Below are 22947 nucleotides of genomic sequence, written 5' to 3'. Positions count from 1 at the left end.
AGAATTAAAACTGATTAGCACGTCAAATTAACGATTTTAGTTTAAACACATTTTTATTTCAATACAAAAGGCAAATTTTATTACATCTGATAGAAAAACTTTCCTAGCTAGCATACAATGGGACACACAATAGAGATAATGATCCTAGACGATATTGGTTGACATTACATACGAAAATACCTCTTTCATCAAATCAATATTTTTACTGAACTGTATATATTGATGCACGTGTTTGAAAATACTTTATTTTATATTATCAGCATTTAGCTCGCTACCACACAGTAAACATTACCTCAACGTTCAACTGTCGTCAGTCATTAAATAAAATAATTCTGCCATTCGCATACTTATTGTATTGAAAGAGAAAATTAATATAGATTTGTTGTCACTGCTACATAGGCTTTGTATATAAATTGAATTTAAAATAAGCGGTGTCATCTGTGTGTGACATCTAGAACAGCGTCAGGTGTAAGTGGCCGCTACACCTGTTCAAACATCACCTCGGTACAATAGACCTGAAACAATTAAAACAGTAAGTCATGTTATAGAAACTATTGAAAGGTTTACAATTCTCAACCATCCGATACTCCGTTATAAGTATCGCCAACGAGGGATATCCAAAACAGGTTATACAGATGTAAATCAGCTACAAATCATCAGTAAATAGTAAGAAAAAAGTACATGTCAGTGTCATCTTATTTGGTTTCTGTCAAAACGACAGCCAATAAACCATTAGACCTAAGCTATATATAGTATTAAGCTGTCAGCGCGTGCACGTGTACTGACCAATCTAAATAAGGCTCGGCGCGTGAGTACATATTATTGACGTAATAAAGAGAAGCCTGTGACGAACAGAGGCAAATATCTGTGGGTTTTCTTAATGTGAAGGTCTTGGTGTAACTTTTAACGGTACTGTTTTAACAGCATTACTGCCGTCACCTGACGAGTTTCCGGTATGAACTGCTGGTGAAATTACCTTCTTTAACGTAACGGCTTCATTACCCTTTTTATGACAAAGAGAATTTACTGCAGAATTCCGTTAGAGCTATAAGGGTTCTCATCAGTATCGATTATATCCTTACAATATCGACATCAGCACGAATGGCGAGTTTTACCATAAGTAATGTGTATATATATATGTGTACCAATGTGTTTGACACTGATCGATATGTTCTGGTTTTGCCGTCTCTGAGGATATATTTTAATACTGATCGCTATGGCATGTCAGGTTGTACAGAACTCAGAAATATCGACTGGGGTACGCCGACTTACACACGCCGACTTGAATTGGGCACGCCGACTTGGCCACGCCGACTCTTTAGCACTATACTAAGTAAACTACACTGTATGTCCAATCGAGAGATAACGAAACATCATTCACAGCTCAAAACCAATGTGACTTTGACAAAAAAGCAACACATATTAGTCCAGGTTAAATAATTAACGATTTGTTCTTTCAAAAATCAAAATGCTAAATCATTAATCATCTCCAGGCCCGTGGAAAACACAGTGGAGTATAACTGGTGCTTTGGTAGAGCGAGTGTTTCGTTAAATCGCCTTCAAAGTAACCGTCATACGATTATGGTTTATGTAGGTCAGTTATTAATATAAACTCTTTTTCTTTTACATCGATTTCGAAACAAGTTATACAACGTATGCAAATCAATCATGATGACCGGGATGTAAGCGCGCGAGGGGTCTTAGTGTGGGAGGAAACCGGAGTGCCCGGAGAAAACCCACGTGATCGGGCAGGTGACCCCTAACCAATCACGTGGGTTTTCTCTCGTCAGTTATTAGCGAGGAATGCTTGACACAGCGGGATTTAAATCAAATTTACAAGCAAGCACATAATTTTAACACGATCATAGTTCTATTGTCTCTTCATTAACCTATATATGTTACCAAAACTTCAACTACAGAATGTCAACACGTCGATTAGAGATGCAAGAATACAACTATGTAGAAAAGGAACATTGACAGAAATTAGTGATCATTACGTTTATACCAGTGTTTAGTTATAAGCTCCTTTTAATGAATTAGAATAGAGCGATGGAAGGGTTTTTATTGATGAACATTTTTGCTCAAACCAACACCGACATAAAACATAAATTTATATTGCTCTTTCCTATCATATATAACCTAATGCCTCGATAATGTGAGTGCACTCTCCACACTCTCAATGCAATTTACCAGAAGGAGTCCTTGATCAGACAAATGACAACAAATTACACTATTGTTCCAAGTGAAGCTATAACTTGGCGTCACTATTATAGATCACAGAGTCTGTCATTAAGCGTTGTATGATGGGGTGTCTTGCATTAGTTTCCGCATTTCTTTCAGATACGACAACATTCCTTCCTGATTAATTCATTAAGTTGCAGAAACCAGCTCAGATGTAAACGTGGAATTATGTGAAGCTTTTCAATGTGGAAGTTAGGTGAATTCAACCGATCTTTTGTCCCTGACCTTTAGTTCACAATATCTCGAAATCGCTACACTCAAAGCATGAGAGCTTTGGGCAAATTGAGTGGGAAGATAAATTTGTGGTGATGAATTTGATAAATGGTGGCATATTTCTGCATTCGTGTTGCTTTAGGTCGCGCTACGATATCAAGACTTCGTCAAGATAATTTTGACGATGAGTCGAGTTATAACACGACTTGTAAAGATATTTTATTTGATAAGTCGAGTTATAAGCATCTCGGAAAGTTGAGTCAGGTTATTATGGATCTCATCGTAATAAACGAAGTCAACTTTTCAAGATATAAGTCGACTTTCCTTTCCAAATACATACATCTCAATAAGTCATGTTATAAATCGCCTGATCGACATCCCGCCATCGCGCGACCGAAAATACCACGATGGCTGAAACATGCCACCAGAAGAAAGTGTCTGTATGGCAGAATTAATTCAGCATTGAAAATGACAATGACTATTATCATAAGATGCTGGAGTAACAAATTCCTGACATTAAACGCAATAGCATCCTTACGGTGCAATCGATATGGTTATCTCTCGATGGGAAGGCGTATATTAATTAATGCATCCGCAATTGAACCCATATATCAGCGTGAGATCTTTGAAATTTGAAGCTCGCAAGGAGCATTACAATATTCACACATTAACAGCAGGGGAATATTATATAATACATATATTTTTTGTATTGACAATACTAATACCTGCAATACACGCCGTCAGAAAGCAAGCTGCATTTCCGGTAACCATGGCACTAACCACCAAGGTGGAAACGTCAGTCTTACGAGACGGCGCCAACGCACCTAGTGCTCCCAACATAATCCCCAGCGAGCTGATGTTGGAAAAGCCGCATAATGCGTACGTCGATATCACAGTAGACCTGTCCTGTAGGATTAAAACAAACCAGCTTGAATTTGATGTAGATGTTTAAATCACTTCATCCCACTGTAACAAGTGAATTCAGTCATGTTTATAGTTTTTTCTTCGTGCGACACAGGTATTATAAACTTCAGCGTCAGTTATAGTGACTCTACATTGGATGAACTGTGAATAACGCATGGTTTGATATTTTATTCTAATCTCCTTCTTGTGGTATTTAAGACTCTTTCTTCTAGTTTTTTCATTCATCCTAATCCACCAGTTGCCTACAAACGTTCCATCGAAAAGACTATGGGGTGTCGTCAAGATGTTGCCAAACAGGAAGTAATGTACATTTATATTAATACATGTTTTATTCTTTATATGTACCTGTGGTTTTTATATTGACAAATTATAAATAAAATGTTGATGAGGCATAGTTATGACTTTTCAAAAGAGATTTGATGCATAACAGAACAGTTGTTTTCATGTCAATACAAAATTCAAAATGAGCTGACACTGGGTCAAAACGATTGCCTTTTTATCAATAGATTCTAATTATAATTCACACATGTTTTTCAAAAACTTTTTTTCGAGGTTTTCGTGAAGAGAAGCAATACTTTTATTTCTCTGTTATTTTTTATTGATAGATCGTACATGTTTATCGACATTTCGAAAATCAGTAACTCACTCCAACGACCATTTCAAGATATGCGCCATACTTACAGACAGAATTCCTTTCCGTAAAGTGATATTCAAATCAGCGTAAACTATGTCCTCGCCAGAGTAATACCATCGTGTGACGTCACTTCCGTTAGCAATTAATGACGACATGTTTTGCGTCTTTTGTTCATACCATGTAAGGTTTTGTTTGTTAGCCATGTAAACAGACAATTCCGTGTATGCAACTAGTTCGTTAATGAATATTTTAGTTCCGATCATTTCCGCTACTTTCCGGCAATCTGCTACGTCAACTCCCATCATGGCGGCAATCGGCCAAAATATGTAAGAACAGAGAAACTGGAATCAGAAAACATATCTTTAGTTGTGGAAGGAATTTTTTTAAGGTAAAGTTATGCTGATAAACTGATACTGATGCTACAAAAAATATAACATATAACGCCCTTTGATTATAAGAATTTTAACATATTGTATTGATATTGACAACATTTCATTCTACGAAACACAGTTGACCTAATACAACTTTATATCCACAAAATCAAAAACAGCAACAAATCTTCTTTCCACATGGATGTCTGGTTTAGTTTTATTATGCGACATGAATTCTATAAAACAGAACAAAAAATGAAAACAGCAGGTAAATACACGTACCATGGTATACCAAATACTGTTTTGACCCGTGTATGATAACCTTAACAATTTCCCTGCTCACCTGAAAAGTAAGTCTTTCGTACTCTGGTGGTTCTAGTCCGACTCTGGCCCCGAACCAATCCAAAGTGGCGTTCACAAATTCAAGCATCGCAATGAATGCAATCATATTCACAGCAATGTTTGCAATGAGGGTAATTGACTGCGACGCACCGTTGGAAGCTGCCTCGATCACATTTCTTTCTTGACTTGGTGACAGCGGAACCGGAAACAAAGAAGCATGTGAATTCCATCGACGAGAGGAATGCAGCCGACAGGAAAACAGGTTGTAAATTTTAATTAAAACATTAATACAAGCGAAAGGAAAGAACCTTGTGAATTTCAGCTACGACATCAATACTGGCGAGAGGAAAGAAACTTGTAAATTTTGACTACGACATTAATACTAGCGAAAAGAAAGAGAAAGAAGCTTGTAAATCTTAACTACGACATTTATACTAGCGGGAGGAAAGAAGCTTGTAAATAACTGCCTTCATCTTTGACGTAAAATGACACTAATACACTGTAACCTTCTGCTTTAAAATGATTGTTTTCCTATTACAGGTTGATTTGATATATCAATCCTTCCCTGGATAAAAGTCACCTCCCTACTTGATAAATAAAGCTTTCATATTCTAATTTAATAAAGTAAGGCTGGTATTAACGCTGTGTGACATTTTAAAAAATAAACGCCACGCGAAATGCTTCTTTTCGTCAGCCTTGTGCGGAAATAAGAATATGAAGGAACTTTTAACTTACAATTTATTCATTTGATATACTTTATCAGGATCGGTGATGGGTCGACCTGTTTCAGGATAGATCAACTTTGACATAGCCAAAGCAGCCGGCGCGGACATAACTGAAGCAGACAAAAGATGGTTCGCTGGTACCTGAAAGGTATAATTAACATAGTTGTCAAATAAAAAAAGAACAGTTTCCAACTTCTGGTGAACCGATCTGGTTCTAAGGTTATTATCTACCTTTGGTAGGAGTTATGTCCCTTGATCTGCAGTGTTTAAGGTACACAATTAACATTTTTTCTTCTGTTTTAATTGTAATTAATAGACTTCTTTTTGTGTTGGTGAAGGTTTACACATTCCTACATGTCATGCACGCATGTTTTTACTTGGATAGGTTGGTTTATAAAAGGAGAAACACCTTATCCTTAGTGGTGAGGTAAACCATTGACCTTAGATATATGAACACTATATAAACACAGCATGCCCATATTACCCATGGTTAATTGGAAACCACGAACACAAATTAAACATTTTTAAAAATTATGGAGTTCACGAATCGTAATTTCATAATTGTAGAAGCGTGATTTCATCTTCTTGACGGGTAACCAGGCTCTGTTATAAAATGTTAGCCGGCCCTAAAGAATCGATTTTGATGTTAATTTCCTTCTCCTTAGGCATTTCCTGTTGAAACTTCCCTCATAGTTGTTTGTGTTGATGATAAATTGACATTAAGCATGTTTTTAAATGTAATTTTCGCGTGTGATCAAGCCTTCATATTTTATTCAGTTTAATGCGAATAAATTATTATTTATGTCGAATAAATACCAAGTATTGAAAACGAATACCATTTGCTTTCCGTGCTCCGAAAAAAGCAACCCATCAGCCTTGGGGAAATATTGTGCGGTAAATCGTTATGGAGACAGCTACATTGCAAGTTACATATATTTCAGTTCCTCAAATTTTTGTTTAATTTTTGAACGTTTGTCGCCCTAGTTGGTTATGTAGAGAGGTGGCCATATTACGAATTCATCCAAAACAACGAAACCAAAACTCTGGTGGCGGAACGTTCAATGTCTCCGAAGGTGTGGGGTGTACAGTGTTCAGAATGAGACATGGCGCCGCGTTTCTGTCGATCAAATAATCCAATGAAACTATATAATGTATTTATCTGATAAGTTAATATAATGAAACACAAAGATGTTTTTTATTGTAAAACCCGATTAAACGGGAGAAATCTAATCTCAAAAACAAATGTTAAAAATACCACAATTAAAGGTTTTTGAATGCGTATGAGACTAAAGAAGGTTATAATATTTAAGACCATCCTTTCTCACCGATGCCTGACGGACTGTGTTATATGTAAATGAAACTGCGATGGTCACTTAGTTGGGGTTTCGAAGTTGCGTGCATATGCATTGATGCATACTAGAAGAAAACAAAATGCCAGAAAAACACGTTGAATCAGCATTAAAGAGGAGGTAATTGGAATGGAGTCGGCAACACCGTAGAATATCACTAGTAAATGAAATTCAGAGGTGGCATATAGCGAAAGAAGAGACAGAAATTGCATCTGATGCGGAGCTTGCCTGGTACGGCCTCTTGTTGAAAAACTGACGTCATTGTTCTATATAAAGAGTTTGACATCGTTCAATTTTTAGAGAAGTATCTTCCTGGTCAAGATAGACAACTGACTAAATGTATTGTTCGCTGTATGCTTTGAAAATGGTCTGGATATAATATATATAGACAGAGTAAATCTTAATTTCGCCGTCTTTATATTTCATTGGACTTAACCAACCTTGAAGGTTGCTGATATTCTAACTTACATTTATCAGAATATAGGCAGCCATGACAGTTCCGGCTATAGTGGCGAAACCTCCAGTGAGAACAGCATGTAGTTCTGACTTCGTCATTTCCGGTAAAAAGGGTTTAATCAAAAGAGGAGCCTCACTCTGAAATACAAGCCAAATAGATAAATCTTACAGCATATCTATTATCCATTGTACCTAAAATATTTTACTTAAATAAACATGGTCGTGGATTTCATTTGCTCACTCTGGGGCAAATTACGAAATAGTGATGCCACGATAAAAAGTTTTTATTAGATGGATTAATCCAACTTAAAAAATCCTATATATCTACCCTTCTATACAAATGTATGTTTTATTTAAATGAGAAAAAATCGGAAAATGACTTGGTGGCAATAACCAATAAGTCATACGCCCTATTCAAACTCGTGGTCATTTGATTGCACTGTAAATTCAGATTAATCATGATTAAATAATTTATTTCTGACTAATCAGCTAATATCTTCAGCAGGTTATACATATGTTTTCATTATGCCTAACCTGGAGCGTTTTAGAGTTCAACATGTTTTGATTGAAGAATATATGTTAAATATTGTCACAAATGCTATGTAAATACATTGGTCAATGATGTATTTACGTCCATCAGAATGTTGCTCTTTCACGTTTTGATCCATTATGTTTTATTATTTCTCCCCGAGTAAAGGAAATTAGTAATTTAAAACACACTATATATTGTGAAATCAAACCCGAAGTTCCAGAATAGAAACCATTTGTTAGTGTTCTCAGGGTGGAATCATCTGACGATTGGGTCCGCTCGGCTTTTTTACATTCTTGGATTTGATTAACAATATCCTAGCTTAATTATTGAAGTACATAATATAGTTACTAACGTCCCCACTACTCAAAATAAACCTCACCCTGACATGGAACACCTTTAGCTTGATACATATTATAAGAATCTTTCATAATGTGGATATGAAAGATAGGGATATTCTTCCCGAGGGTCACAAAAAGTAGTAAAACCCGAGATTTACCGAGGGTTTTATTACATTTTGTGACCCGAGAGTAGAATATCCCTATCCTTCATATCAACATATTAAAGTGTATTTTTCTTTTATACCCGACGTTTTATTGCAATTTTACTACTATGATTTTGAAATAAATTCGGGAAAAAAGACTCCAAGTCAAATCTCATACATGAAAATTGCGGGATATTTCAAGCGCAAATATCGTTGTTTGTATCTTTTAAAGTAAACCCAGCCTAGTGTCGGAAAAAATATAATTGAACCGGGAAAATAGTAATTTTGTTGACGATGTGACGTCACGAGGCTTATTGCATGGGAAACCATCCAATACAGTTTCGGGCGACTTGAGTGTATTGCGCTATACCAGCCAGTATTATCTACACGTGTAGATATGAGAGAAAAATACTATTCTAAACAAAAATTAAGTGTTAACTGGTATGATTTTTTGTAGCTCCATTTTACCGCTTTGTTATTATCTTTATAAATCTGAAAAATGATACTGCAATCAAAAATATAAAAAAATGAACAGAATGCCTTAGGGTAATATTTTAATATTGGGAAGATAAAATCGATAACTTTAAAGAACCAAACCAGGAATGTCCTGTATAAGGTACTATCTGGTGGATTTCTATCGACAGATCTGTTAAACTGTTGTTAAATGTCTTCCCCCGGGGCGGGGTATAAATAATGATATATAAACAAGGGGTGAAACATGAGGGCGTCTATTTGTAAAATGATTTCCAACAACAGCATCAGAGCGCTCTGCGGGTACCGTCTCTTTAATATTTGTCAGAACAATGTGGTTACGATACATTTGGTAATTATATATTTGGACGGCATCATTCTTAAAGTTAAAGAAGACATAATTTACCATTTTAGATTGAAAATTGTATTGTTGTGCACCCACAACATATACCTGTATGTCTACATACCACAGTGCAGTAAGGGCACACAGCTATACTGTACCGGTATATAACATATCGCAAATCTCCTAAAGGGGCATTAAAACGCAATGAATTAATCTGACACTGTTTTTTTACGTTACGAGGGATAGCAACAGGTGTTCTGATATTTACGTGTCCAATGAAGATGTTGGCAGCTGCATTAAGAGATTCCGTGGGCGAAGTACCGAGGGTTGAGGCCATGAAACGTGCAATAGTACAGATGATGAACTGCATGACGCCCAGGTAGTAAAGGACGGAGACAGTCGTGCTGAAGAAAACCACTACTGTCAAGGCCTGGGGAGAGAAAATACAGTAACATTATAACACAACCGTCAAGGCCTGGGGAGAGAAAATACAGTAACATTATACCACAACCGTCATGGCCTGGGGAGAGAAAATACAGTAACATTATAACACAACCGTCAAGGCCTGGGGAGAGAAAATACAGTAACATTATAACACAACCGTCAAGGCCTGGGGAGAGAAAATACAGTAACATTATAACACAACCGTCAAGGCCTGGGGAGAGAAAATACAGTAACATTATAACACAACCGTCAAGGCCTGGGGAGAGAAAATACAGTAACATTATAAAACAACCGTCAAGGCCTGGGGAGAGGAAATACAGTAACATTATAACACAACCGTCACGGTCTGGGGAGAGAAAATACAGTAACATTAGGGGAGGGAAAATACAGTAACATTATAACACAACCGTCAAGGCCTGGGGAGAGAAAATACAGTAACATTATAACACAACCGTCAAGGCCTGGGGAGAGAAAATACAGTAACATTATAACACAACCGTCAAGGCCTGGGGAGAGAAAATACAGTAACATTAGGGGAGGGAAAATACAGTAACATTATAAAACAACCGTCAAGGCCTGGAGAGAGAAATTACAGTAACATTAGGGGAGGGAAAATACAGTAACATTATAAAACAACCGTCAAGGCCTGGGGAGAGAAATTACAGTAACATTATAACACAACCTTCAAGGCCTGGGGAGAGAAAACACAGTAACATTATAACACAACCGTCACGGTCTGGGGAGAGAAAATACAGTAACATTAGGGGAGGGAAAATACAGTAACATTACAACACAATCGTCAAGGCCTGGGGAGAGAAAATACAGTAACATTATAACACAACCGTCAAGGCCTGGGGAGAGAAAATACAGTAACATTATAACACAACCGTCAAGGCCTGGGGAGAGAAAATACAGTAACATTATAACACAACCTTCAAGGCCTGGGGAGAGAAAATACAGTAACATTATAACACAACCGTCACGGTCTGGGGAGAGAAAATACAGTAACATTAGGGGAGGGAAAATACAGTAACATTACAACACAACCGTCAAGGCCTGGGGAGAGAAAATACAGTAACATTATAACACAACCGTCAAGGCCTGGGGAGAGAAAATACAGTAACATTATAACACAACCGTCAAGGCCTGGGGAGAGAAAATACAGTAACATTATAACACAACCGTCAAGGCCTGGGGAGAGAAAATACAGTAACATTATAACACAACCGTCAAGGCCTGGGGAGAGAAAATACAGTAACATTATAACACAACCGTCAAGGCCTGGGGAGAGAAAATACAGTAACATTACAACACAACCTTCAAGGCCTGGGGAGAGAAAATACAGTAACATTATAACACAACCGTCACGGTCTGGGGAGAGAAAATACAGTAACATTAGGGGAGGGAAAATACAGTAACATTACAACACAACCCTCAAGGCCTGGGGAGAGAAAATACAGTAACATTATAACACAACCGTCAAGGCCTGGGGAGGGAAAATACAGTAACATTATAACACAACCGTCAAGGCCTGGGGAGGGAAAACACAGTAACATTATAACACAACCGTCAAGGCCTGGGGAGAGAAAATACAGTAACATTATAACACAACCGTCAAGGCCTGGGGAGAGAAAATACAGTAACATTATAACACAACCGTCAAGGCCTGGGGAGAGAAAATACAGTAACATTATAACACAACCGTCAAGGCCTGGGGAGAGAAAATACAGTAACATTATAACACAACCGTCACGGCCTGGGGAGAGGAAATACAGTAACATTAGGGGAGGGAAAATACAGTAACATTATAACACAGCCGTCAAGGCCTGGGGAGGGAAAATACATTAACATTATAACACAACCGTCAAGGCCTGGGGAGAGAAAATACAGTAACATTATAACACAACCGTCAAGGCCTGGGGAGAGAAAATACAGTAACATTATAACACAACCGTCAAGGCCTGGGGAGGGAAAATACAGTAACATTATAACACAACCGTCAAGGCCTGGGGAGAGAAAATACAGTAACATTATAACACAACCGTCAAGGCCTGGGGAGAGGAAATACAGTAACATTATAACACAACCGTCAAGGCCTGGGGAGAGAAAATACAGTAACATTATAACACAACCGTCAAGGCCTGGGGAGAGAAAATACAGTAACATTATAACACAACCGTCAAGGCCTGGGGAGAGAAAATACAGTAACATTATAACACAACCGTCAAGGCCTGGGGAGAGAAAATACAGTAACATTATAACACAACCGTCAAGGCCTGGGGAGAGAAAATACAGTAACATTATAACACAACCGTCAAGGCCTGGGGAAAGGAAATACAGTAACATTATAACACAACCGTCAAGTCCTGGAGAGGGAAAATACAGTAAAAAAATAACACAACCGTCAAGGCCTGGGGAAAGAATACAACATCATTATAACACAATTATGAAAAGGGGTAAAATAATAAAACCAGCATAACTGGCAGTATGTGTAAGTGGTATCAAATATAGAAACATTTGGACCTTATACTGCGAACACTTTTCATTTATTCATTAAGCTATTGTGAACCTTTATAAAGAAACTACGAATACTTGTCTGATAATAGTTTGTATTATGATTTATTTTCAACTTGTGAGACTCTCCAATACTTATATTTTCTAGTTGTGGATTTTTTGTATTGTACTGTTGTTTATATTTTTATTGGGGGAGGACTAATACAGACAATACCTGTTGCCCGAATTGCAATCTAACAATAACATATTCTGAAATGAAAAGAAACATTAGGATATTTCGACTATCAACATATATAGAAAGTCCATGCAAAATTTTAACAACACAGTGAATGTCTGATGGTAATGTGATATGTCGGACCTAACAAAATCAGCTATAAAAAAAACCAAATTAATTTGATGCTTGAAATATTTTTTTCTATTACATATTTTCCTCATAACTTTTTCGTTTATAGCTCACAGATCAAAGGAAAAACATCAAATGACCCTTTTCTGCTGCAAACAGATTCATTAGCCTAGTAACATTACCTCAAGATGAAAGTGAACATATGAGAAATTGCGAAACAAGTCATTCGAAAATATATATATGGCTCCAGTTGTTCAAAGGCACGAGATATTCATTACCAGTGATTGGTAATAAATGGAATGTGAGCCTTAAAGATGTCATTGATGTCGTAAAGACTGACGTGTCTGGTTCAGCTTTCTGATCCTATACTGATTAACTACGAGGTCGTCACGAACTACGTGTATTGGTGACAGTATGACTTCTAGAAGAGTCCCTGATTATACATTGTACCTACATTTTAAATCATCACGTCCACGTTAAAGTGACGAGGGACGTTGTAAAATATCATTTATATACAAGGTGTATTTTTGTTTGATCTTTAACCAAAGACAAGCTCAGGAATGGATAGAAATATTTGTATCGGAATTTTTGAAAATATGAACTTCATCTATTATTGATAAAAAATTCATGAAATGAAAATTTAAATAGTTTCAATCATAGCAAAAGATTAACAGTCGTCTAAATTACGTTATCTTGATATTTGAAAGTTGAATGTTTAAAACCTACTGCTGAAAGCAACATCAATGCTACATCGATTTGATAATTCTTTTTGTTTTAGTTATTAAGAAATATATATACACGATTTAACACCAATTATTCTTCAAATGATGGGTACCATTTTATGCTCTGTCGGCGGTGGAGCATCTTTAAACTAGACTTAGGTTTACTCATTGTTATATGTTAAATCTTTTCTTTTCCTAATGTTATCATTAACAAACCAATGGAACCTGTGATCAATGTCCAATGCTATATATTCAATTTTGTTGTTTCGAAATGATGGTTGGTTAACCCATAGTGGAATTATTTTTTAAATCAAAGATTTGTTTCCAAAATCGAAGTGTGTTAAATGTCGTTATTGTCAAACTCAAAGGATGATTGTATAACAGCACTTTTTTCATTCAAATATAATTATTTTTTATTTGTTTTCACACAAAAAATGGCGCGAAAATCCGATGATATCGTGACGCTACAATAGAGACATTAACGTTTTGTATTAATTTGAAAAATAAATCCGTGGAAAAATCAACGGAATTGTACATTATTAACAATTAAAGGACTGTTAGATTACATTTATTGGAGATATAAATGCAATCTAGGTGGCAGATAAATAGAATAGCGCCCGTTAGGGTGCTATATTAAGATATATTTACATCTTACTTCTAGTTCAAAGTAAAACATAATTTAGATGCGAGTGAACATTTGAAGTTCCCGCTTCAGCCATTTAACCTCAACAGCCAAGTTCAATGTGATAAAAAATAGTCCCTATAAAAAATTGAAAATAAAACAAAATTTCAATGTTTTTCAATGGCTTTTCAATTTACTTTCAATTATCCAGACATTTAAAAGAGTTTTTCATAAGTTTTATAACCAAAATGGTTCATTCAACAATAATGTCAATTTTCCCTCGAGGACTAACATGGTGTCAGTAAACAAGACTCACATTCATTTATGTAGATATTACTACACCAAGTCTAGGCTGCATTTATTGGCTCATAATGCAGATCACGATTATCATTAGAGTAATGGGAGTCGCAGTGGCAAAATGTAAATATATTAAGATATATTTGATCTCAAATAGTCTAAATTTAATTGTAAGCTTTTCTGTCACTATGTTTTAATTGTATCGGGTTATGAAAAAACGAACAATTGTTTGAAAACTTTTGTGAGATTCACACAGTTTGCAAACTTTTTTTGATACCCCGATGAAATTAAAAATAGTGACATCAATGCTTAAATAGTTATGAAAAACTCGAGGACAAAAATTATACAACGGTTGGCAAAGCCAATGAACTAATGCTAAGCATTATAACATTTATTATATGACACTGACAATGAACTCGTTCTTCATTTATACAAAATATACAATACATGTATATTGCGTCTGCTTCGTTAAATTGTGTGATGATATCTTTTTTAAATGATGTATCTTAACTATGAGGTTAATTTTTGAATTTCGAAAACAATATCAGAACGTTACACAGCAGGAAAACAGGCCGGTTAGCATATACATTGTACCTTAAAGGCAAAGAAATGGTCCGTGTATTTCTCTCCAAACACGAACATGGAACCCTTATCAGTATAGGACAAGAACTCATAGACGCGCTCCCCGAGCCATTTAAAGGCCAGCAGGCCGAACCGCCATCTTAGGATCAGTAGAGCGAACAGGAACTGGAGAGCCAGTCCCCAGAACACCGGGCGCCACTTCACCTGTCACAAAATCAAAACAAAATCTATAGAAAGAAAAAGAGAATAAATGTTTTATATGGGTAAAATGTGAAAAATATATTTAGAAAAATTAAATCAAGGAGATATCCTAGTCAATGATATATGATAACACTTTACGGTTCTATGCAGGAAAAATAAATAAAATGCTAATTTCATTCATCAAGCTCGTCAAAAAGACCCGAACAGGAAGGTGTTAATCCAAAGGACCGCATTAGCGGAGTAATTAAGATTATATACATATCCTTGGTAGAAAACATGACAACAAGCCCTCTACCGCTGGGTCGAGTGTTCGAAACTCATGTGGAGCAGGTACGACCGCTAGTCTGTCGCTTTTTGTCCTGGCAATACGGCTTTCTGGTACATCCTTAAATGACTCTGGCTGGACGTTAAAACAACTAAAGTTAATCAAATAGTCATCAAGTAAATTTTCTTTCCCGGTCTAAGTAGCTAGAATATACAATGAGACATTTTATAGAAATAAATTACTACATTAGGTTGAAAACATGGCGGCTGGGACAATTTCAATTGGAATAGACGTGCAAATATGTTTAAAACAAGTAACCCTACGCTGAATTGATTGTGTTCTCGTATTCTAGTTTGTCAGTTTGCTTTGTCTACATTCAAATTTTACCCTTCTGAAAACTCCGTAGTCCCATATCAGTATATCTTACCCTTGATGGATCCTGCGAGAAGACAAAGAGAGCAATAATCAAAAATGCTACTCCGGAAAGTGACGTCAGGTTTCTCGGCGTATCCATGGAGATATCCATGATAATGTAAATTACAATAAACAACGCCGTTGCTATTGCAAGAGGCATACGAAAGCTGAAAACAAAAAAAGGAGCAATGTATTAAGGTAAAGTATAGATAGCCTATCTGAGAGTAACCAGAAAATGCACTGACATCTCCATGCCTCTACGAGTGTCTTAAAATGTAAGATATAAAGGCTTAATATGGAAATGTGGCGAACTTTCGGCAAACAGCACTATTCCAAATCAAAAGTAAAAAAATTGATGTTAAAGAACAGATAAAATGCTCCATTTTTAACTTCAATGTTCACCTAAATATATCTACAACTTTCCATTTGTTTTTATTTTTCTGAACTGAATTTCACAAACTCATGATTTGCAAAAAACTGCAAAAATGTTATTTATCTTCTGATATTTAATTAATTAGGACTTAAACAGTGAAATTATGAATTTTCACCCTTTGACATTTCACCTCTGAAATTACCATGAACCCATAAAAATCGATTATGATTAGTATACAATATTAATATGCAGCTAACCCTAAGGTATGTCAATGCAAAATATTTTGCATATCACTGAGTGGCCGTAAAACGGCTCGATGTAATATACCCCTCATATCGTAAGGTGATGAGGGCAATGAAATGGTTTCGATAGTCTTAGTTCTGGAATGGTATTGCGAATGTTGATCATAGTAACAAAGAATTTGTACAAATTAAATCTTCTGGTACAAGATGTGATGTAATTCTACTAACTCTTATGACAAAAACATATGTCTGTTTAGGGTTACACTGGTATTTTTTTAGTGTCTTTCACTCTAAATTAAAGGTCGGAACCGGAGTCTGAGGTGGAAATCCCGACTTTTTAAAAAAATTCCTAGAATAGTGAGAAAAAACATAGCGTCGGAGGTTAAAAATTAGCGTCGGTCGGTAACCCTAAACAGACATATTATTTTTTGGCCTTATCATCATTATACAAATAAAACTTTTTTTTCATTGTTCATTGATATGCATGCTACGTTGTAGTATTTCTGAGTTATTATACACAGTTTGTATGCATTATCAGTGTAACGTCTTACTCCATTGGTTACTACAACTCAAATTTTGTTGCATCTAAAAATTCAGTGTTACCAAATACATTACAATTAAAGACATTGACACGTGTTCAGATATGGATTTAAGATGCCAGATCAAATAGCGAACTCATTAGAAATTTGACGAGATAGCGTTGCAATCCTAGCCCGAAGCCAATTACAGCTACATTTACAAGAAAATAATGATCTATTTACATGCTGTCTGTTTTGAAAGTCGTATTGAAAATAATGAACTTCTAAAAGCACGCCGTATTGGTTGTATAAAGTAACGGATGTCCTCAACATTGCTGCTAACTGAATCCCTTCAATAATAGAGTCGGTTTCTAAATTTGTATTCTTTTGTGCTGTAAATATCTGGAGTTGACAGGTACCGATAGTTTCCTTCGCAAGTACGTTATCCCTACGGCAATGTTCAGAAAGATATATTACTTTAGAAACTGAACGAAACACCGACACTGCATCATCTGGCAGTTTACTTCGGGGAGAACAGTTGAATATATCGACAGAGCATTTAGTTGGAATAGGAGACAGAACCAAAATACTGTAAAAAAAAGGACCAGAAATTTGTTTCCCAATCCTAGCTTCAAATGTTATTCAGTTTTCAAAGAAGTTCCGTTAATTTTAAATTTTTCCAGCAACGTTGATGGAAATAGATACCGCTATGAGTTAGGTCTATTGTAACAGGTTGATAAGGAAACACTTAGTATTGAATTTCCCGTTAACGTTGATCAACACTTGTGTAATTCGATAACACCAATGGAAGTTATACGATGAATATAATTCAAAGTGTCGTGTTTAGCAGAAACGAGAACGCCGATGCTGTCAAACCGCTAGGCACTCTCCCTTCTCCAGTATTGTTTTCAGATACATGTATATTCATAAGAAGTTGTCCTAGTTTATATATGTATCAATTAAGGTAATTGATTTTAGGTCATCTGGCCCGAAGGATCATGACCTACACATATTCAATGGATGGTGTCATCTGTCAACTAATATCTTGTATTATTTTCATGTTACAACAGGTGGTTTAAGCTACTGAAGATTGTTTTATGAGATAAAATTCAAGTAACACATACATATGCAAGCTTGATATCTGTATTTTTTCCCTTGTGTGTACTAGATTGTAAAGAAGGCGACTAAAATATGAAACCGTATTTCGTGGATTCTGGCAATAATTTCATGTAATTGAACATTAAGTGTTCGTGTAGCATGCTGATAGAGTATCATCTTGCAAGTAGCTGATTTTCATGAAGAGAAAGAAGCATTCTCTAAGATGTTTGAGAGACAGAATCCAATCCTATTTTGATCTAGGTAGCCACTAAGAACTGAGATCCCAGACTTAGTCGCCTTTTACATTTACACAATGGGGGCAGCAGCACAAGTGGTGTTGCTTAAGAAATCCCTCATGAAATCTCTATTGAAATAGCATAAACATTTGCCTTCAATTTGCAAAATCCGAAGGACACACTTAAAGTTGAAATACGATACCACCAATTAAATGTGACCAAATTTATGCACGCTAACCAGCCAACATGACTCTAGGATGTAATCATCTGAAGAAGATCGTTATATAATCCTAATTCTAATTAAGTTCGAAACACCATTAAAAAGCATTGAAATAGCTAAAATATATTCATCTATGTAGTCACGAAGTTAAGATTCCAAATTTTGTCGCCTTTTAGTATCATGCAGTGGGGTAGCAGGCAAAACTCTAACATCCTACCTTCAGTGAAGGTGTTGCTCGAAATAATATAAAAACCTGCTTTAAAAATCGGGACAATAGTGGATAATGTGTTATCACATGATACCATTCATTGAACATGACCCCCACTTTATCCCAGCCAATGTTGAAAAATCCATGTTTGCAGCAAACTTATTCACGTTTGATACTGCTAAAATAGAACAAGTGCTTAACTAGGTCACTGTGACCTACTTATTCAATTTATCATCGGTTTTCTGAACTGAATTTCACAAACTCATGATTTGCAAAAAAACTGCAAAAATGTTATTTATCTTCTGATATTTAATTAATTAGGACTTAAACAGTGAAATTATGAATTTTCACCCTTTGACATTTCACCTCTGAAATTACCATGAACCCATAAAAATCGATTATGATTAGTATACAATATCAATATGCAGCTAACCCTAAGGTATGTCAATGCAAAATATTTTGCTTATCACTGAGTGGCCGTAAAACGGCTCGAAGTAATACCCCTCATATCGTAAGGTAATGAGGGCAATGAGATGGTTTCGGTAGTCTTAGTTCTGGGATGGTATTGCGAATGTTGATCATAGTAACAAAGAATTTGTACAAATTAAATCTTCTGGTACAAGATGTGATGTAATTCTACTAACTCTTATGACAAAAAAATCTGTCTGTTTAGGGTTACACTGGTATTTTTTTAGTGTCTTTCACTCTAAATTAAAGGTCGGAACCGGAGTCTGAGGTGGAAATCCCGACTTTTTAAAAAAATTCCTAGAATAGTGAGAAAAAAAATAGCGTCGGAGGTTAAAAATTAGCGTCGGTCGGTAACCCTAAACAGACATATTAATTTTTGTCCTTATCATTATACAAATAAAACTATTTTTCATTGTTCATTGACATGCATGCTACGTAGTAGTATTTCTGAATTATTATACACAGTTTGTATGCATTATCAGTGTAACGTCTTACTCCATTGGTTACTACAACTCAAATTTTGTTGCATCTAAAAATTCAGTGTTACCAAATACATTACAATTAAAGACATTGACACGTGTTCAGATATGGATTTAAGATGCCAGATCAAATAGCGAACTCATTAGAAATTTGACGAGATAGCGTTGCAATCCTAGCCCGAAGCCAATTACAGCTACATTTACAAGAAAATAATGATCTATTTACATGCTGTCTGTTTTGAAAGTCGTATTGAAAATAATGAACTTCTAAAAGCACGCCGTATTGGTTGTATAAAGTAACGGATGTCCTCAACATTGCTGCTAACTGAATCCCTTCAATAATAGAGTCGGTTTCTAAATTTGTATTCTTTTGTGCTGTAAATATCTGGAGTTGACAGGTACCGATAGTTTCCTTCGCAAGTACGTTATCCCTACGGCAATGTTCAGAAAGATATATTACTTTAGAAACTGAACGAAACACCGACACTGCATCATCTGGCAGTTTACTTCGGGGAGAACAGTTGAATATATCGACAGAGCATTTAGTTGGAATAGGAGACAGAACCAAAATACTGTAAAAAAAGGACCAGAAATTTGTTTCCCAATCCTAGCTTCAAATGTTATTCAGTTTTCAAAGAAGTTCGTTAATTTTAATTTTTCCAGCAACGTTGATGGAAATAGATACCGCTATGAGTTAGGTCTATTGTAACAGTTGATAAGGAAACACTTAGTATTGAATTTCCCGTTAACGTTGATCAACACTTGAGTAATTCGATAACACCAATGGAAGTTATACGATGAATATAATTCAAGGTGTCTTGTGTAGCAGAAACGAGAACGCCGATGCTGTCAAACCGCTAGGCACTCTCCCTTCTCCAGTATTGTTTTCAGATACATGTATATTCATAAGAAGTTGTCCTAGTTTATATATGTATCAATTAAGGTAATTGATTTTAGGTCATCTGGCCCGAAGGATCATGACCTATACATAGTCATCATGTTCCGTCCGTTGTCGTCCGACGTCCGCGGTGAGTTCAATTTCATACAAACGACTTGTTCTCAATAACCGAAAGACTCGGAGTACTCATATTGGGTATTTAGCATTCATTAATATAGGGCTATAAAGTTTGTTCAAATGAATGGCATTGACCTTCCTTAAAGGTCACAGGGGTCAAAATCTTAAATCTTTAAACGTCTTCTTGGCATTAACTTGAATGATCCTGACCTTCAGTCAAGGTCACAGGGGTCAAATAGGCTAAAATCTTTAAGCGACTTTTGTAAATAATTAAGAGTCCAGAGACCTGATATTGGACGTGTAGCATGCTGTGATGAGGAGTTATAGTTCGTTCAAATGAATGACCTTGACCTCCAAACAGTGTCACAGGGATAAAGTAGGTTGATTTTTATGTGACTCCTTGTCAATAACTCAGAGGCCCAAGCGTCATGATATTGGACCTGTATCATGCTCTGATGCAGCGCTACCAAGTCTGTTCAAATGAATGACTTTGAACTTCATTCAGGGCAACAGGGGTTAAATGGCTTGCTTTGTACTTCAATACTACAATATATATGGTATCTTTTATCAATAGTCAGATGACCGTTAAGGCCTATTGGGCCTCTTGCTATTACAGAGATTGCATATCCAAACAAAGTACAGGCTATATGTACCGTTAAGACAAATATATAGTACGGTAGGTTGCCAACACTTGAAATGAAAGACAAATCTACCTTTAACATTTTAACCCGTAAGCTGACAGTTGAAGCTTTATGATCAGTTTAGTGTTTGTAAAATGCATTTTGGGTAAACCAATTTCAAGAGAAGCTTTGGACTGACGTTTATTTTCGCACATGGGAACAGTATTTTCTTTTTTTTCTCGGAGAAACACCATTACTGATGGGTAAAATCACGATCTTAATTTGATGTTCTAAACCACATTAAGTTACTGTTCAGAAACTTAAGTGATCGCACGAGGGTACCATTATTGTGGCGGAATGGAGTGTCTGTTATAGCTATGGTACCTCCATGTCATTATACAACTCGCTATATCCCAACGTGACATGCATCAAAGTGCAACCGGTTACACATTAAGGTGTTAATTTCAGATACACGGTTGTAAGAATATCTTAAGATATTTAAATCAAATACGTACGCATTAAACAGCCTTTGTAATTTGTTCCTGTCTATGATAACACCAAAACAGCAGTCACTGGCCTCCAAACGTTTGTAGATACATTTCCCAACACAGAAAGTGGTAACCATGACTGTACACGCCAGGAGACGAATCGAACCTTCATCCCCAAACTTGAAGTGCATTGCGAATCCGAAATATACAAAATACGCTAGCACCAAAATTGTGTACACTATTTTCCAGCAGGTGTTGTACCACTTCCGGTATAAATTGGCAATGGCGGACTGCATGGCTTTTAGACGAGATCTCGTGTGTCCCGGGGTTTGGATATGGGCTTGTGTTAGGTCTTGTGTAACATTTGTGTCCTGTAATTGAGAAACACGTAATCTATTAGTTAAAGCCAAAATCAGCACGAGCAAGAATAAACAACGATATTTTTGTGTGTGTACATTTTGAAACATTAAAGAGTGGTGCGGAGTCATTAAGCGTTTCACAGCTATACCTTTCGAGTTTTTTAATGTTCTTGATTCGTTTTCCTCAAATATTGACCTTCGAAACGGTCGCAAACGACATTGTACATCTCCAATAACCACGAGCAAAGAAAATATAAGATGTACTGAATAGAAAACCATATGCAACTGTATTACGTACATATACCATACTGATGTGGTAAGGATAACCCTTACCGTACTGATGTGGTCAGAATAAACCTTACCGTACTGATGTGGTCAGAATAAACTTTACCGTACTGATGTGGTAAGGATAACCCTTACCGTACTGATGTGGTCAGAATAAACCTTACCGTACTGATGTGGTCAGAATAAACCTTACCGTACTGATGTGGTAAGGATAACCCTTACCGTACTGATGTGGTCAGAATAAACCTTACCGTACTGATGTGGTCAGAATAAACCTTACCGTACTGATGTGGTCAGAATAAACCTTACCGTACTGATGTGGTCAGAATAAACCTTACCGTACTGATGTGGTCAGAATAAACCTTACCGTACTGATGTGGTCAGATAAACCTTACTACTGATGTGGTCAGAATAAACCTTACCGTACTGATGTGTTCAGAATAAACCTTACCGTACTGATGTGGTCAGAATAAACCTTACCGTACTGATGTGGTCAGAATAAACCTTACCGTACTGATGTGGTCAGAATAAACCTTACCGTACTGATGTGGTCAGAATAAACTTTACTACTGATGTGGTCAGAATAAACCTTACGTACTGATGTGGTCAGAATAAAACCTTACCGTACTGATGTGGTCAGAATAAACCTTACCGTACTGATGTGGTCAGAATAACTTACCGTATACCTTACCGTACTGATGTGGTCAGAATAAACCTTACCGTACTGATGTGGTCAGAATAAACCTTACCGTACTGATGTGGTCAGAATAAACCTTACCGTACTGATGTGGTCAGAATAAACCTTACCGTACTGATGTGGTCAGAATAAACCTTACCGTACTGATGTGGTCA

General features: G+C 36.3%; 1 protein-coding gene across 1 annotated transcript; it reads right to left on the bottom strand.

Moving 5' to 3' along the window:
- Nucleotides 1–108: 108 nt before the first annotated feature.
- Nucleotides 109–21611, bottom strand: LOC138316886 (solute carrier family 28 member 3-like). The gene is made up of 10 exons (XM_069258533.1): nucleotides 21479–21611; nucleotides 15500–15653; nucleotides 14619–14810; nucleotides 9351–9512; nucleotides 7268–7393; nucleotides 5461–5591; nucleotides 4727–4910; nucleotides 4060–4353; nucleotides 3180–3360; nucleotides 109–515 (listed from the first exon to the last, which is right to left on the bottom strand). Exons 1-10 carry the CDS (start codon nucleotides 21586–21588, stop codon nucleotides 490–492), a joined length of 1560 nt encoding a protein of 519 aa, XP_069114634.1. The 5' UTR covers nucleotides 21589–21611; the 3' UTR covers nucleotides 109–489.
- Between the last annotated feature and the right edge of the window lie 1336 nt (nucleotides 21612–22947).

The sequence above is a fragment of the Argopecten irradians genome, chromosome 2, assembly GCF_041381155.1.
Source record: "Argopecten irradians isolate NY chromosome 2, Ai_NY, whole genome shotgun sequence".
In the NCBI taxonomy this organism is placed as follows: Eukaryota; Metazoa; Mollusca; class Bivalvia; order Pectinida; family Pectinidae; genus Argopecten; species Argopecten irradians.
The sequence above is the reverse complement of the archived record's forward strand: the minus strand, read 5'-3'. Positions and strand labels throughout refer to the sequence as shown.

Bases quoted from the DNA above. Each gene is read 5' to 3' on its own strand.
- LOC138316886 (XM_069258533.1), bottom strand. From the start codon at position 21,588: ATGGTTACCACTTTCTGTGTTGGGAAATGTATCTACAAACGTTTGGAG. The intron at 15,654-21,478 runs GTACGTATTTGA...TTTTGTTTTCAG, and splicing joins TTACAAAGGCTGTTTAATGC to CTTTCGTATGCCTCTTGCAA. The intron at 5,592-7,267 runs GTAAGTTAGAAT...TATACCTTTCAG, and splicing joins CTGCCTATATTCTGATAAAT to GTACCAGCGAACCATCTTTT.